The sequence below is a fragment of the Oryzias latipes genome, chromosome 15 (genome assembly GCF_002234675.1).
Source record: "Oryzias latipes chromosome 15, ASM223467v1".
In the NCBI taxonomy this organism is placed as follows: Eukaryota; Metazoa; Chordata; class Actinopteri; order Beloniformes; family Adrianichthyidae; genus Oryzias; species Oryzias latipes.
Window position 1 is genome coordinate 20,963,371 of NC_019873.2, and position 16,865 is coordinate 20,980,235.

Consider the following 16,865-nt stretch of genomic DNA (forward strand, 5'->3'; position numbering starts at 1 on the left):
AGGCTCGGGAGGGGCTGTGTGGGTAGTAAATGCTAATGTAATTAACAGCACTAGGTCCTTGACATCCGCCCTTTGACACCTGACTGATATCGAAGCCCTGCTGGAACACTTGGCTGATGTGACCCCGTCTCTCAAGTACCTAAGCCTGCTGGGGAATGAGGCCTGCCCTAACCAGCTGGTTAGCCCGGATAAGGATGAGGACGACTACCAGAGATACAGGTTGGTTGTTATGTGTCATGGAGCCACACGGCAATTTAAAATAAACATTAGCCCCTGATGGGGAACGGCGGAATACAAGCGTACTTAAAAGGAAAAAAAAATGCCTTTCTCTCATCGTAGATTTGTTTTATTTCATAACCAGACTGTGGATTCAACCACATCTCTCTAAAAGCTTTGTCAGCTGCCCTCCACGCTTCCCCCTCTCTCCAGTTTGCAAAAATGGATTTCATGTGTGACTAGTCACCACCACAAATGAGTGTTTACTATCCTGCCTTACCAGAGCAGATGATGCATTAAACATCAAGCTAGGCCTCAAGCCTTTGCTATATGACCACCATTTGTCAGGGTCCTTTACATGAAATGCGATAAAAGGCGAAAAGCATACTCTCTTTTGTCTGTTTTAGCCATAAGTGCTTGTTTCTGACTCTGCGTCTCCTATTAATCATTTACCACCCCTGCTTTTCTTGAATAATCCCTCTTTGTGCCCCCCCTCATCCCCCTCCCTCCCCCTCCTCACATCCTTATCTAACTGGTGAGGAAAGCTGTTCTGTTTTGACTGACATTGTCTACAGTCCTGTAATGTAATATTCATTATGTGTCACATAGTAAAACATCAATTTGAGCGTGATGCAGATTTCATGTCTGACAAGACTAGGCTGTATGCAGGTCGTGACAGTACTGGCCTTGGGCAATAAATACCCAGCCCAGTGCCTCAGGAGCTCTTAGTCTCTCAAGTGAAATACTCTGGTACGCCACATCGGTGCCCCAATTAGTGCAGTGACATAGAAATATAGTATTCTTTCCCACAGTATTGTCATGTGTGCAGCTAGGTTAAATGTCCCGTACTTGGAGGACTCTGTGTTTCCGTGGCTGTTCGAATCCTGCAAGATTCTATTGTTTAGACATGTCAGGTAAAAAAGCCACTAAACTGTCTTAAAAATGTGGCTCATCCAGTTTCCATTTCATCTTCCATGATCTATGAAGATAAATGAACTTTTTTCTTGACATTCTGACCTCCTAACCTTTGGTGCGTTATCAGTTTGTTCGATCTGCTGTCGTGGCGGATCAAAGAGCGGTCGACCTGCAGCTGCGGCCTAAGCACACATTATTCCAAAAAATGTATATTGATATCTAATGTGTTTTGATTTAAAAAAAAAAGTTCAAAAGAAATTCAAGTTGTTTTTTGAGTAACTATTTATGGTTAATAGTTCATTTCCTGATCAAAACAACTTAGATTTTAGTTTATTTGGTTTCTTCCTGGAATAAATCAAAGCAAAAATTTTACTGTAAACCCTTTTTTAATGTATTTATGAGATGCCTACAAGTAATATTTTCAATTAAAAAAAAAAAAAAAAACTAGCCTCTCCTACGTCTTAGCTGGGACCCCCCCCCAGAACTCCTTTTCTTTTTTCTCCTCCCTGTGTGGTTGGAGTTGAATCATTAATATCCTCACTGGCTGACAGAGCCTTGTCATCTGCTCTGACCCTGTGATGGTAGGTTACCAATGGAGAAAAAGCTCTCTGCATGTCTCCCAAGGGCATCTTCACATTTCATCATGGAAACACACTGAACAAAGTCGTTTTACATGGAGGGAGGTAGGGAACAGGAATGGAACCTAATAGATTTAGGTGTACTAAATCTAATGCGATTAAAGTTTTTTTTTTTTATATATATAATAATCAAAAATTAGAACGCAGAAATCTAATTAGGGCCACATACTTTTCATTGTTTTACTTAAATAACAATTATCCAACTTTATGTCTATTGCAAGTTAATTGAAAAGGTTTTTTTCTTAATTAGCACTGAGTTTTTTTCGTCCTGTGTCAGTCTAAATCTGATCCCTGTCACCCTCCTTATTATCTTCAGGTGTTGAAAACTTGACACAAACTTTGCCATCTTCCCTCATCGCCATCGCCATCATCAATTTGTCACAGCTCTTTGCGTGCAGGTCGTGTCCGTACCTCGACCCCCTCTCCCCGTCCTTTGTCACCCTCCACTTAGATGCCGCGTGCGCGTTCCTCTGGGCTCCCAACTCAGCCCTGACATACTGGTTCTTCTGACTATGGCTGCCAGTGAAAGAATCTGTTATCATCTTTGTATTCCAGCCATTATCTTTTGACGTTTCTCTCCCTCCCAGTGAAAGACAGAGTGTGTCTGAAGGCTTAAAGAGATATCTCTGATGCCTTTAGAATGACAGCTCTGGCAGGCAGGTTGTATCTTCTTGTGTACTATTTATAAGGCATTCTTTTACTTATCGACTTTGAAGGTTATTAGACAGGAGGAAATCTCACCATTAAATCTGCATCACCCTTGAATCGAGGTAAACATGACTTCTTTTGAACTTCTACTGATGTTCACATTTACATACAGTATAAGAATTTGTGTCTGGGTGATTATTAGTTCTTTCCCTAGATTCCATCTTTTTTAGGAGGAATCAGCCTCTAAAATCTAAAGCTGTTTGTTTCTCACAGGTACTTTGTTCTTCACAAACTGCCCCAATTGAAGTTTTTGGACACCAGGAAAGTAACCAAAACGGAACTGATGGAGGCACGAGCAAGGGGGGCATTCATGAAAGTGGTCAAGCCCAAATCCGAAGCTGTAAGTCTCCTTTTTTTTTTTTTTTATCCTAATAACTTTTAGAAGCTGTAGTCCCTCTGCAGCATTGATGAGGTTTCTCTTCCTTTTCCATTCAGCTCCGTTATCCCTTCTTTCTTCGTCCACATGCTTGGCTGTCAGTCTTCTTTTACAACAGTCCTAGTGGTGTGGGCCTTTGAAAGGAATCCGTTTTTTTGTTTTTTTCTCTGCAGCATTAAACGTTTGTGCATGTTTTATCCTAATGTGTGTGTGCGTGTAAGCGCCATGACCACAGCTTGACCTGATTTTGTATGCATGAGCCCAGATCAAAGACGACGGCCGGCTGTCCAGTCACACTCGTGTTGCTTGGTGTGACATGGCTGGTGATTGGAGTGACAGCTCGTGTACACGCTCCACACTATCGCTTCATTATCTGAAGTCTGTGCATTTATTGGCCTGTCTCTTGTTTTAGGCTTAACCAATTAGAGTTTGAGAGGTTCATCTGTCAAACCACTTCAACCTTTTGTGTTGCGCTAATTAAAATTTTATAAATGAAAAGGTTTGGAATAGCAAATATTTCCAGGGTTTCTTCACCCTGAAAAATTCATAAATAAGCAACCCAAAACAATCAAAGGTATCAAATGATTTGCACTATAGGGCGCACCGTCCATGAATGGTCTATTTCAAACTTGTTTTATATATGCCTATAAGGCACACTAAACTATGAGGTGCATAAAGCAAGACAAGATCCAGTCAGACTTTGTTTAGGGTGAATTTTAGAACTTGTTTGTAAAACAAAACACGCTGGCCACATTGATGAGTTAGCGTAAATACAATACCTGTAACTCCTAACATCATTCGAGGCAGTTAAAACTAACATTTGCTGACGACATTACCTTCCAATCTTGTTAGGAAAACACAGGGCTGAAAAGGCAGCTGGTTGGGTCCAGTACTGCGTACTGGAGGATCAGCTGTGTGTCCGCTCTATACTGCTTTAACACTTTAGTGGCTGATGCCACTAAAACTGCGAACCAGGCAGCACTTTTAGCATCTCTCTGGTTTTTAGTGTCTTATTGCTACAAAATGTGAGCGTCCCTCTCAAGTCTCCTTTCAAGCTGCACCTGACTGCTACGTGAATAACTGCGCTGAGCGCCGGGGGTGGGGGTGGGGGACTCATTCCATCTAGAACCGGCTCCACAACCGACCTGGACAGACACCTTAGAGAATCTTCTCCAGAAAATGGGAAAGATCTATAAATGGCGCATACTTAAATAGCGCTTATACCTTCAAGGTCCAAAGCGCTTTACAGTCACAGACCCATTCACCCAGTCATACACATATTCACACACTGGTGGCGGCTCCGCTGCCGAACACTGGCGCCCACCTACCACCAGAGGCAAGGTGGAGTTCAGTGTCTTGCCCAAGGACAATTCGACACATGGGTATGTAAGGGGGGGAATTGAACCTGCAATCTTACGATCTTGAATCAGAAAGATCAATTTGGTTGGAGAAATCAATTCATCAATTAATCATTTGATGTCGAGTGCCGGCATAAACAAAAATCTACGTTCACCCCTGGAATTACGTAAATAAAACACAGTTGGACACCGCTACACGTTAGCCACATTAGCGTATTCACAGTTACACACAGCTATTGATCCATGTCATCCTTATAGTTACATTTAGATTCTAAGGCGCACAGTCGGTTTTTTTTTTGGGGGGGGGGGTGAAGGTGTTCATTTGTGCTTTGTAGTGTGGAGAATACGGAATATGAGTTTCTAACAATGTGTTTAAAAAAAAACATCTTTAAATGTCACTTCCTGTAGTTGTTTTGTTCCTGATACTTCTTTTCTTGCAGGTGGCAAACAAAGCACTAAAGTCATTTAACCTCAGTCTGCTGTGTTTGGTAGATGAGGAACTGCAGAATAAAAAACACTGTTCATCTACTTTAAATGAAACAAAAAAAAGGAGACCTCTACAATGTTTCTTGGCAGGTAAAGTCACGTAGATTTTATTTATGTAGCTTGTCACAAAAAAAAGCCTTTATCGCCAGAGCCGTAGATGAAAGAAGAGATAATCACAGATTCTCACTGACACTACGTGTGTGGTTTGGTGTCTTTTTTGTCTTTGAACCCACTGTATATGATTATTTATTCCCTATGCAAAAAAAAAAAAAAAAGCACCCACTTTGATAAAAAGCTGTCTGATACTGAACAGATTTTGTTGTCCTTTTATTAGCACAGGGCACAATTAATTTTATTTTTTGTATTACTTTTTGTTACAGCAACATTTTAATACTTTCTTTACTCATCTTTATGATTATTTTTCCGTTTTTTTTGGAGACTACATGTGACGTGTCAGCTATTGCTGACTTGATGAGCCATGAGTACCTCCTGGCTCTATTTGTCCACATCATCAGAGTGATTGTAAGCTGACCGACGGTGCGGCCCACCAATTAGTGAAACGCCGGCAATGGGAGCAGGAAAGAAGGGGGAGATGATGGCATAATTAGATATTTGTGTTTGCTTTTATGTGCGCTACAGCGGGATACTGCTCACAGTGCAGTGTCTGCCATTAGTTTCATTCCAAAGGAAGGTAATTAGCTGTCTTGCCGTCGCTTATGCTACAATTTGAGTCTCAATTAGGGTAAGTATTGGAGACAAAAATGCACTTTGAAAGAAATCATTTGATTAAAATGTTTAGGTCAGATCATATCTATTTTTTTCATGGTTTTTGCCCCTTCTTTTTGAGGTCTTATAGCGGATTTTTTATTTTTTTTTTCCAGCTGCAAACAGCATAAAAAATTCAAACCAGAGTTTCAGCAGCAGTTGCAGTGAAACGCGCCAGCTCCTGACAGCGTGGATCATCATGGGAGAAAGTCCCATCTCTATCAGATCGTTCTGTTCACATGATGTATGTGTTGGAAGAGAAACAGCACTGAACTTTCAGAACCTCTGAGTCACATCGGAATCGAGGGTGGCCACAATGTAAACTCCTTTTTAATCATGCTGTTGTGGCACGGCACCGAGCGACGGCACATGGCTCTGATAAAGCAGTTATGCTCTTTAGCACAATCGGAACATCATAACTTTTCATGCGTTCTCAATGTTTTCCATGTTGCTTAAATCACATCCAGACCGTCGACGGGCTGAAGAAAAACGAGGCGTCGCACAAAAGCCTTCTCTGTTTTTTTACCGAGACTTAAAAGAATGCACATTTGGGAAACATCGGTAGCACAAACGGACACAAAAAATATGTTAGAATTCAAATAACTCATGTGGTTGAAGTGAGACTTTTCGTCAATAACACACCGATTTAGTTTCAGTCAGTTCTGACTGTTGCAGTTTCTGCTTCAAGCTGTGATGAAAGGAACCTCTCGGTTTTCCTTTTGGGTTTTGCCGCATTTTTCGAACAAGTGACAAGCAGCTGGAAAACAAAAGCAAAAATAAAAAAAAGAATACAGGAAGGTAAGAAAGACCTAAAGTGAAGAATACTATTCTGGCAAAACACTAAACAGATTCTGAGTGGAAATGCTTTTAGCTTTATTTTGAAAAACCTAAGTATGCTGGAATGCTATAATGTGAAAATTCTCTTTTAGGACTCTCAGGAAATCAGGTTAAACCACGGAGTGCGTGCACTGGGCTGCTTTGAAAACTCCATGATACTTTTTTATTGTTTTTGTTGTTTAGATGCTCCTTTTGACTAAAACTAGTGTCTGTCAGAACCCAGAGATTTTCTGTTTTCAGATCAGAAGAAGACAAATTGATCAGTTCGTTCAATGCTTGCTGACCAACACTGATGAAAATGATGTTTTGGTGTTTTTAGCATGTTTTTGTGCCTTTTTTTTTAAGATAGAGGAAATGTTTAAAGAAAATTAAGCTCAAAATTGCGTTTCATGGAATGTCGTTTGAAAATAAGAGCATACTTGTGACGTAGAAAATAAGCTGGGTGGGCCACAAGCTCCCTGCTCCGCTTCATTCTGATTCCTCATCCACTTGGAGACAAATAAATCCATATACGTCTTTGTTTTCTTCATCCAAGCTGGCATCTGGCTCCAAACTGTACGGCTGGATTGCTCCATTATTACTGGCTATTTTTGTAGTACCTGTAGTGTTAGGATGGGGATGTGATCGGCTATAAAATAGCGGGAGAGCGTGTAAACAGAGAGTATGTCCAAATTTCCACCCTAATCCCTAACTACTAAAATACTATGTAGCGCAGGACTATCTAAGGCCCTAAATTTTAAAGGCAATTCGGACACCATGCTCTCTACTTTTTGCTTTTTCATTAAACGGAAAATCTGACGCCATCCATTTCACAAAGTGAAAACGTAATATGAGCGTTTTGCAATAACCATGTATGAATCCACTGTCTTCTAAAGATGAAATCGTTGATGGTTTCTTAAATATATTTAAATACAATTTTTTTTGCAAAAATAGTTCAGACGCAATGCATTGTGGTCTATATTCGCCAATCTAGTGAGCCTCAATGCACAGAGGTTTTTCGCAGAGACTTTTGGGAAATTTCAAGGGCACTCGATTTTGGAATTGTAGATTCGGAGAGCACTACAAATGTCAAACGCACATTATATAGTGCACTATGCAGTGAGTAGTAAAGGAATTTGGACATAGCCATAGAGCAATGTGGATGGGAAATGGGGGCGGGGGTGCTACCTACAACTCAGAGGTGAATTTCTGATGAACTCCTGCTGCTCTGCAAAAACTATGTCCAAGGAAACAGTATTTTTTTTTGTTTCAAAAAACGCATCATCGTTGAAAAAATGTAACAAAAAACACTGGGAATGCTTTTACAATTGATCAAAAGATGATCCCTGTGGCTATTTAAGTTAAACTAGGCATAGCTTTTGTAGTTTTTTCAGCAGATATAGATGTTCTGCAGAAGCCACTTGATTTTTACGCCTGAGCATAGTTTTTTTTTTCCAAGTATGATAAAAGCCAGACTTCACTCCATGGTGGCTCTAGCCAGCTTCTGGGTCCCACGGGTCTTTACACATTGGGCAATGGTTCTTCAAGGCAATCGACAGTGACAAAGCCAGGAAAGTCCTCAAGTGGATCTTTTCATATATGTTTTTTCTTCCCCTGACACTAACCTGTTTTACTCTGCAGCAGGAAGCGCTGCTTCATTTGGAGTTTTCACTGTAGGAAGCAGTCCAACTACAAGATGGACCACATGCTTTCAAAGCCATGATTGTGAATGATGTGACGCACGGCTGTGGCTCCTTCTCCAACCGAGTTCTGAAAGAGGAAAGGGCTTTTCTTTTGCCACAGGTTGGCAAATGCACCATTTAAAAAGTGTGTTGCCACCTTCACTTTTGTGCCGGAGAGTTACGAGTTCCCCGAAGCTCTTAAACATAATAAACCGTGTGCATCATAGCTCTTTGTGAAAGGCCCTTCAGTGGGTTTGCTGAATCATTTTACCGGACAAATGTTTCCTTAGAGAAAACCCAACGAATGCGGCTGTCAACACAAGAGGGGGATTTTACCCGGCACATTTCTGTGGAAGGAAGTTTGTTTCTGCTCTCTGATTGATTCGATATTTGTCATAGCACACAAAGCATATGCAACACCTCTCTTCTGACACTTTTCCGAGAAAAATATCTGTATTAGAACTGCACTGTCGTCCTCGATTGCTCTTTTGTTTAAAAAAAAACAACAACAAAAAGAAAGAAACTTGCTAACAGGTTGTGATCTGCTTGCTTTCAAACAGTTTTTTCTTCCAACTCCTAAATCATCTCATATCTGCTCATTCCATCACTTGACGCTGCTGTTTTCTCTCTTTCAGTGTTAACACATTCAAAATGTTGAAACAGCTGCGTATAATTGTTTAGAAGTGTTTAGTTTGTGTGATGGACAAAAGGCAGGGAGACACGTGTTGGTTCTCTCAGTGTCTGAGTGAGCTGTGGCCCGCTTTCTGTTGGGCCCATATCTCTCCAGAACCGATCTCCAGCAGTTTTGAGTCCTGGGCCGGGGCAGGCTCAGTTCTGGCAGGCCTCTGCTGAGAGTTCACACAGGGGTGACGGAATAAGCTGGGAAAACAACAGCAATTACAGACTGTGACTCACACCGCGCACATAAATCATTCCAGCTATACATATCATAAACACTGTATAAAACTTTAAAGCTCAATTAATTGTAAGTAAGCATGATAACATTGATTTATGGCCTCTTTCAAAGGCTGGACACCGACTGTTGTGTCACTCTGATGTGAAAGTAAATGCTTTTTTTGCTAAATGCGTGATGATGAGCGCCAAGGTTTTCATGAGACAGTGAAATTGCATTAACTGATCTCCACCCCCCCCTCCTCCACAGAGAAGAAATGCCTCTGGGGTGAAGTATTTGTTGCCTCGTAGTCTCTTGTGTGTAGCTGTCGACTTTGAGCCGTGTCAGAGAACAGGCCAAGGCTGGCCGACTGCATTGAAGCCTTTCCTTTCTGCGTTTTGATGGGGAGTTTTCATAAACTTTGACAAATAATGCAATCACTCATCCCCGTTTGCTTACGGTTAGGACTTTTATTGTGTATTTAGGATTGGCAGATTCTTTAGATTGTGTTTTACAAGTTGGCTCCCTGGAAAATATGACAAAAACCTTAGTTTGATTGAAATCTAAGCCAGAAGGTTACTTCCTGCAAGGCAAATCTCCTTACTTGCACTTCTTATCAATCGATCCCCTTTAAACAGTAGTGCAGTGTCCCAGTGTGTCGGCCTATCGCTCCAATCGGAGCTAATCCCCCCAGTTGGTCTCTTGGTGACGGAGCGATGGGATGGTGATAGTCTAATGAAAGACAGCTGGCTTAGGCTTTTTCATCCCGCTTTCATTCCAACTCTTTCCCACTGGGCGTTTCCACCACTGAGAACTTTAAATCTTTTTAAAGAGATGCCTCTTTTTAAAGATGTTCATTATTATTGCGGCGCTTTTATCGGGTGTAAATTGCAGAAAAGTTTTTGATCAGATAAGTGAACTTGTTTAGAGTAGTTCTTTGAAAAGTTAAATCAACCCAAGAGCTTGAATCATTTCAGATGAAGCGGATATGATCCAAACAGGGACTAAAGTGAAAGATTTTTCTTTTCAAACAGTAAACATGTTTTTTCTTTGTCCTTGCAGATTACTTTTTTTTTAAAATATTTTTTCTAAAACATCTCTACTCTGTCAGATCTCAAGTTTGATCTATTATAGTAGTTCTGCTTGTTCTCTTGTGCAGAGTTTATGAGGACAGGATTCTTCTTTTTGTTTTAATTTGTATTCATTTTTTTTTAATCCAGCAGATGTTCATGCAGGGCTTAAAGTCCTCACGTTGAAGTTTGTGCTTCCACAGGCCGCTTTTGTGGTCTTCAGGGCTTGTCAGACGTGTCAGAAAAGGCTGGAAAACCTATATTGTTTCCGGCCACTTAGATTCATTTTCCTCTGACATCTGCCACTCTGCAGAGATGATAAATTCTTGCTTCATTAAGCGTGGGTGTGGGATTACAGACTGACAACACATTAATCACTGGGCTGGGTGGCAGCGGCCCTGCACCAGCTACAGGCATTGTTAACCAAACTTTTCCAACGTGTCACTCTCCTCCCTGACAGCCCATAATCAATCATCCTGATTGACAGGACTGATAGATTACACTATTTATGCTTTGTGTAATGAAAGCTACTGTCGTTGTCGGACGGCGATAAGCCACACCGTCCAGCTGAATGGCAACATGTACTAAAAGAGCGGAGAAGAAAAGAACCTTAAAAGAGAGCTTTTTGGAAGGGTGTGAGTGTGTCCGTCGACCCGGCGCTGCATTCACACTGAACTGTTGTCATGTTTGTTGCTATCAGTGGCAGGCAAAACCAGCCTTTGTCTGTGTGGGGTTGGGTTTCGCCGTGACCCCGTTGTTGAGGTGAGTTTTTGTTTCCTGAAAGAAAAAGTGAGTGATTTACACATGTAAAGCAACAAAATGACGTGACGCCGCCTCTGTATTCGCCTTCTTGTTAGTGTGCACAGGGCAGCAGGGTAATATATGTCCCTGTTTACTGAAGGAGCGCTCCTCCATGGCTTTAAAACCAGCATCATTTTTTTCTCTTGTTTGGATGAAATGACACACTGCTGGTTACTTTCAAACATAATAAGGTTATGTTTCTTTTTTTTCATTCACTTCTCCGCCTTTGTCTGCTTTAAGCAACGTCCTGAACACACAGAGTGAGGAAACTGAATATGCTGTAGTGGTGGAGAGGACCCAAGGCTTGCATAGAACAAAAAAATAAACAAAAAAAGAACAGAAATACTGTCTATCATGATGCTGACATGTATTTTCCATAGGATGGCAGAGGAAATTAGTAAACTAGGTCCTTTTATGGAGGATCAGGTCATTTACTCTCAAAGATGCAATGGCGTAGGACTAGCAGGAGGCCGCATCCCTGACCTGACATTGCTTTGTGTATAATGCAAAAATCTTGTGACATGCTCAATGGGTTTTGTCAGCTGCAGGATTGAATTCTCTGCCTACTGCGTCTCAGTTTGGAGTATGGTCAATTATTTCTGAGGCTGTCAGTGCATAGGGAGCCACTTATTTAGGATGTGTTAACTTGGCATCATTAAGACACTCGGCTGACAGAGAGTTACACACCTGGATGTTACTTATTTTGATTTCCTGACAGAGGTAACCTTCAAACACATTGACCTATTCCCATTCTGTGTCTGTGTGTGGGTTTTTTAAATTGCACTCAGTCTATTTAAAACAGGAGACGATACAAAAACCAGTGTCGCCTAATGTAACACAACAGTGTGCAGGCTAAGCTTCCACCCTTTTTTTTTTTTCATTGTTAAAGTTGAACCATTCAGGCTCCGCTGTCCACATAGAATCTTTATAGCACTTCCTGAAATGTCCTATTGCTTTAGATCCATGTTTTCTGTACACTTTTCAAACTCTGATGCTGAGGTTGCTTTTAAATCCTCCTTTTACCCCTTCCCATCTTTGCTTTGAGAAATAGTTATTTGCATTCATGCAACGAAAAGACCAGATGTCTCACAAAATTCAAAGTAACCGGGAGAATCTGAACGCCACACTGTTTTAACATCTTTAATATATGAACGGCAAAGGTAGGACTCATATTTCTAGTCCTCCTAGGGCGATACGATCATACCGGTTTACATTATCCCCGCACATTCTTCTCCACCTCTGATCGAGGACAGGAAATCCGATCGAGAGAAGTCCCAGCCTCACCTCCGCACAGCAGGATAGCGTGATCAGGAGGTGACAGCCTTTGTAAAAACATCTTTGCATTTATCTTTTTTATTTGTGCTCTCCCTTTCACTCTGTGTGCTTTTCTCCTTGTCTGTCTCATTCCACTCAACAAGTCAGACTACTCTATAATTAATGTCCCTGAAGGCTATCTGCAGGTCATGCAGGGGGGGAGCTGTTGAGACAAGTAGTCCTGACACCTTTAGCTTTGTAGCCCATGCACGCAGATGGGTGGACAGCTGAGGTGGGGCAGGAGAGGCCCGTGATGACGGCTTATGTTTAGTGTGGAGGCTAAAGTTGGAGAAATACTGTAGTTTGAAGGAAACCGGGCATTGACCTTTTAAGGTGAGAAAAGTCTTTGTTTTTCACAAACCTTATCAGGAAGTGGAGTTTTCCTTTTGTCGCCACATGTTTTACTATTTCAGGAAACGTGTCCTAAACTAGGAAAACATGAGTTATCCATCTTTTTCGGACTATTTTGTAACTTTTGTGCAGGTAAAGCATCTAGAATATATTTAAGACTGGAACAATCACAATATCCATATCAAAGAAAGAGAAAATCTCCCAAAAGTTTATTTTTTTCTTCGCCAATGGGAATCGCTTCTTCATAAGTCCTGGTTTTTGTATGAATTGAAGACCTTTCAAATACTTTAACATCTGCTGTGTGTCCTGGAACATCAATTTTTAAAAGAAATTTGGCTTTTTTTATTTTATTTAGGAACACATAGATTGGTAAAACTGAAAGACAGGGATTTGCTGGACTTGAATCAATAAATATTGGATTGGAAATGGAAAACTAGGACAGTGACAGCATTGTTTTCAACAGATTCATATCAAAAAGACACTGCAGAGTTTAAAATCCACTTGTCCACTTGTAAATTGGTATTCTTATGGCAACTGAAAAAGAACCTGATTTACAGATATAGAGTGTGCAAATAAAATCAAGTCAAAGTTGTGGAAGCTGGTGTCTTCAAACACTTTCCTTAGACGTCCCAATCTGTATTCACAATAAAAAAACTAAAGCCTTTACTGCAGCATTCAGTAAGGAAGGCCCTTAGTCTTTTTGTTCTGTGATTTATTTATTTTTGTCAAGTTTTGAAAAGAAGTTCATAAAGAGAAAAAGATGAGAGATGCAGGTAATGAATGGATGCTGCGAGAACAGGAGAGGAGACGTGCTTGTTCAGCAGTGGAAATATTTGAGAGTGTGGGCTGTCCAGAGGTCACGTGAGGGGTCAAGTGACACTTAGGCAGGACTTTCCCCGCATTTATAGGAGCATGTGAGTGGGATATCATGGGTGGACATTGAGTTTCAGTGGACCATAAAGTGTTCTGTGTTGCTGCTGATCATACAACCAGATGTTAGCTATTAACACAAAGTGAAAAATGAATGCAAACAAATATTAATGACATTCTTTTTATTGTTTTTTGTATATTTCAAGGTCAAATTATTGGTATGATTTAGTTTTTATCAAAGCCAATTTAATCACTAGCAGCCTTTTTCTCTTTTCTGTTTGCAACTGGCACTCAGCTACAAGCTGACAGACTCATAGCACTTCCTCTAAATCTGAAAGACTTGTTTATAAACAAACAGTACCATCTATCTATCTTCCAACTCTGCTTAATCCCTTTTGGGGTCATGGGGTTGCTGGAGCCTATCCCAACCACATCTTGGTGAAGGTGGGATATACCTTGGAGGGGTCCATTGCATGGCAACTTCAACTTTTAGGAGTAAAATGTATCAACATATTTGTGCGGCTGTACTTGGTGAACCATGACCTGCAACCTTCCGTCCTACGTCTGGGTAAAACAAAGGCTCATTTCAATTGTGGGAAGTATTCACAAACATACCCACATAGGGGTCTCTATGTAAAGCCTACTATTGTTGATGTAGAGAAGCTGGGATGTGTCTCGCAACTGACAGAAGGAATAAACTGACTGTACCGGCGTAAATGATAGTGGTGTCCCGATTGATTTGAACGATTTGACTTAAAACACAATCTACAAGAACAAACCTTCTGTGTCTTAATTGAAATGGCATTTTTCAAGATCGATAATTTATTTTTTAATGGAATAGGTCAATTTGATATGATTCAATCAACAAATTCCCTAAGGCCCATCGATCTGGTTGATTATAAGAATTGAAGTTGATTTGTTGATTAATTGTTACACTCCTAGTAAATGGCGTATACCTATATAACCCGAAGGCCAGAGGAGCTGTGCAGTGAGGTTCAGACACTTCGACTCATGGCAAGCAAGGCAGGAATTGAACCTGGAATCTCCCGATTAGAGGTTGACCACTCTACCTCTGCACCACGGCCCAGGAATCAATGATGAAATAGGTATTTAAAAATGCAACCAGGGACGTCAACCAATTGAGCCTTTGTTGCGTTTTTTGGCACGTTTTGGTACAGATTTAAGCCTTTTAGTCGGTCTTCTGAATCATGTGGACTTACTTCCTGTCAAGCTCATCTCACTTCAGGACAGCTGCATGCTTTTGTCAGCTGAAGTCCAGATGTCTCCCTCCTTTCTCTGCGTATTTTTCAAGAGGCTTCATGATCTGACCTCTCCAAACTACTGGTCATCACTCACCAATTCAAATAGTGTAGCATACGTAATTCATGAGACCTCAGTCTCTACAAAGTCCTATTCCAAACAAAATCTGTAGGACAGAATTATTCTTTAAAGAAGCTCTGTGCTTTTTTTAGTCCAGTTTGTCCAAATCTCCCCTCTGTCTTGGACGTCAGTCTTCTTTGACATCTGTTCGTCCTGGCCTCTTGTCTTGCTGGCTCTTTCCCTCCTCGGTTGGGTGGAACTGTTTGTTTATAGAGGTTTGTTTATGTGGATGGACTACACCGGTGCTCCAGGCCGTGTCTCATGTTTGAGCTCATCACAGAAAACATGATAGCTCTCCTGTTTGATGCTGAGATGAGCCGTTTCTGTTGTCCCCATGGGGACTCCCAGTTTTTTTTTTTTCTTCTTCTTTCCTTATCTCTCCCCTTCTTGAACTTCTCTTCAAGACGCCAAATCGATACTGTGGAAGCAAAAGAACGCTACCTGCTCTGGGCCGTCTGCAGAAACATTGTGTAATTTTGCAGTAATGCGGTTAGAGGTTATACAGTGGTTGAGTCCAAAATTAATGAATCTTTCATTGAGCGTAGAAAAAACATTCTGCACTTCCAAGCGTCATTGTATGGAAACTCTACTCTACTCTAGCGAGTCATTTTATGAATGATCTTGTAGCGCTGTTTTTTTTTGTTTTTTTTTAGCAGCGATGTGTGATAACAAGGAGCTAGACTTTGTTTGGACTTTGCAGATTTCAGTTCACAGTTGACTGGTGTACCACCCTGACAGGTTGTAGCTTGTTGTTTTGGTGACAGAGTGTGATTAGGTTTCTTCTTTTAACATCGGGTTTTGAACACTTTGTTATTTCTGTTTGCAGTCGAACTTCTGGGAAATAAATTGGAATTTCATAAACGAAAAAGACAGAATAAGTGTGTCTGTAATGTAATTCTGTCACAGCTACACCGACAGTTTGAGGCCCACACAATGTTATATTTGCAGCTAGTTGAAAATAAGCTTAATGAAACACTTTTGACACCAATAATCTTCCAGGGATGTCTACTTTTGGCCTTGAAAGACCTCAATTTCTTCCTTTTTAAAATGGGTTTTGACACTTCCTTGAATGATTTCTTATCTTTGCATCTATTTTTCCCGTTCTGTTAACAAAGTTATTTATTTGCGGCCAGTAATTTTGGGACTTGATCCGTTTTGTGCTTCTGTTCAAGTCTTGGAGCTTGAAACAGCCCCCTTTCACTTTCCATATGCATGATACTCAAAGCTCATATTTTTGCACACAAAAACACTTACGCACCTAAAGAGGGGGCTCTGCCTCCGGGGGCCACGTCAGTTACCTGCTGACACACAGGCTAGTGATTGATGAGACGCCGGGGGCGCTGGAGTAGACTTTGTCAGCTGCTCATAATTTATACATCTTATCTCCATCAGAAGAAAAGACAGAGTGCTGTGTTGCGTGTATGGAGATGAAAACACTGGGCTTGTTTAGGCAGCAGTGACAGGGTAGCTGCTAGCTGTTAGCTGCGGAGCAGAATGAATGCTCCGATTGCTGCTAGCTTCCTCACCAGCCCCCCTCTGTGGCCTGAACCTTCACTCTTTACCTGTAACAAATTCACAGCGTGTCAATCATTTCCACTCACTTTCATTGGCTCTGTTGCTGGTGTTTCCCTCTCTCTTTGTGTCTCCTTTTTTGGCCCTCTTTCTCATTCTCTTGTGTCTCTGTTTCTGCTCCATGACCCTTTCTTTTTTCCCGCCTGTCTTTTCTGTCTTTATCCTGTCACATTCTCAGGCCAGACAGCCCCAATCCTCTGCTGAAAGCTGCTGCCTCTTCTTCAGGCCACTCACAGGGCTAAGGTCACCAGCGGCACGGCTTGAGTTACAGAATAATTAGCTTTGTCCGTGTCATGTTGAAATCAATGATCAAAGATTGTGGGCCAAGGGATTGATATAAATCAATACAGAGTTTACCTTTGATTCAGTTAGGATTCCAAGAGGATTTTTTTTGGTCTGATATTTATTTTTGCTCCTTCATCCTATTTCATGGAAGTGTATTGTTTTCAATAAATTAAATCAATTAAAAAATCTGGTGATTTTGGTTCTGATTTTTTTGTGTTTTTCATGCTATTTTTTGTCTGTTGATTAAGCTAATTTTCTGAACTACAAAAGCATAGGACTACAAACAGGCAACAGGCTCTACACTAACCTCATTTGCTCATGTGACCAGTTTAGAAGTGTACTGCATTCAGTTAAAACAAAACATTAAAAA

At 41.0% G+C, this 16,865-nt stretch overlaps 1 protein-coding gene across 1 annotated transcript in view; it reads left to right on the forward strand.

The window, feature by feature from the left end:
- The window catches only part of lrmda (leucine rich melanocyte differentiation associated), a 238,599-nt gene that overhangs the window by 154,272 nt on the left and 67,462 nt on the right, over positions 1-16,865 (forward strand). The window contains exons 4-5 of the mRNA XM_011484417.3: positions 80-219; positions 2,691-2,817. Of these exons, the coding sequence (XP_011482719.1) occupies positions 80-219; positions 2,691-2,817 (267 nt within the window). The remainder of the gene's footprint in view (positions 1-79; positions 220-2,690; positions 2,818-16,865) is intronic.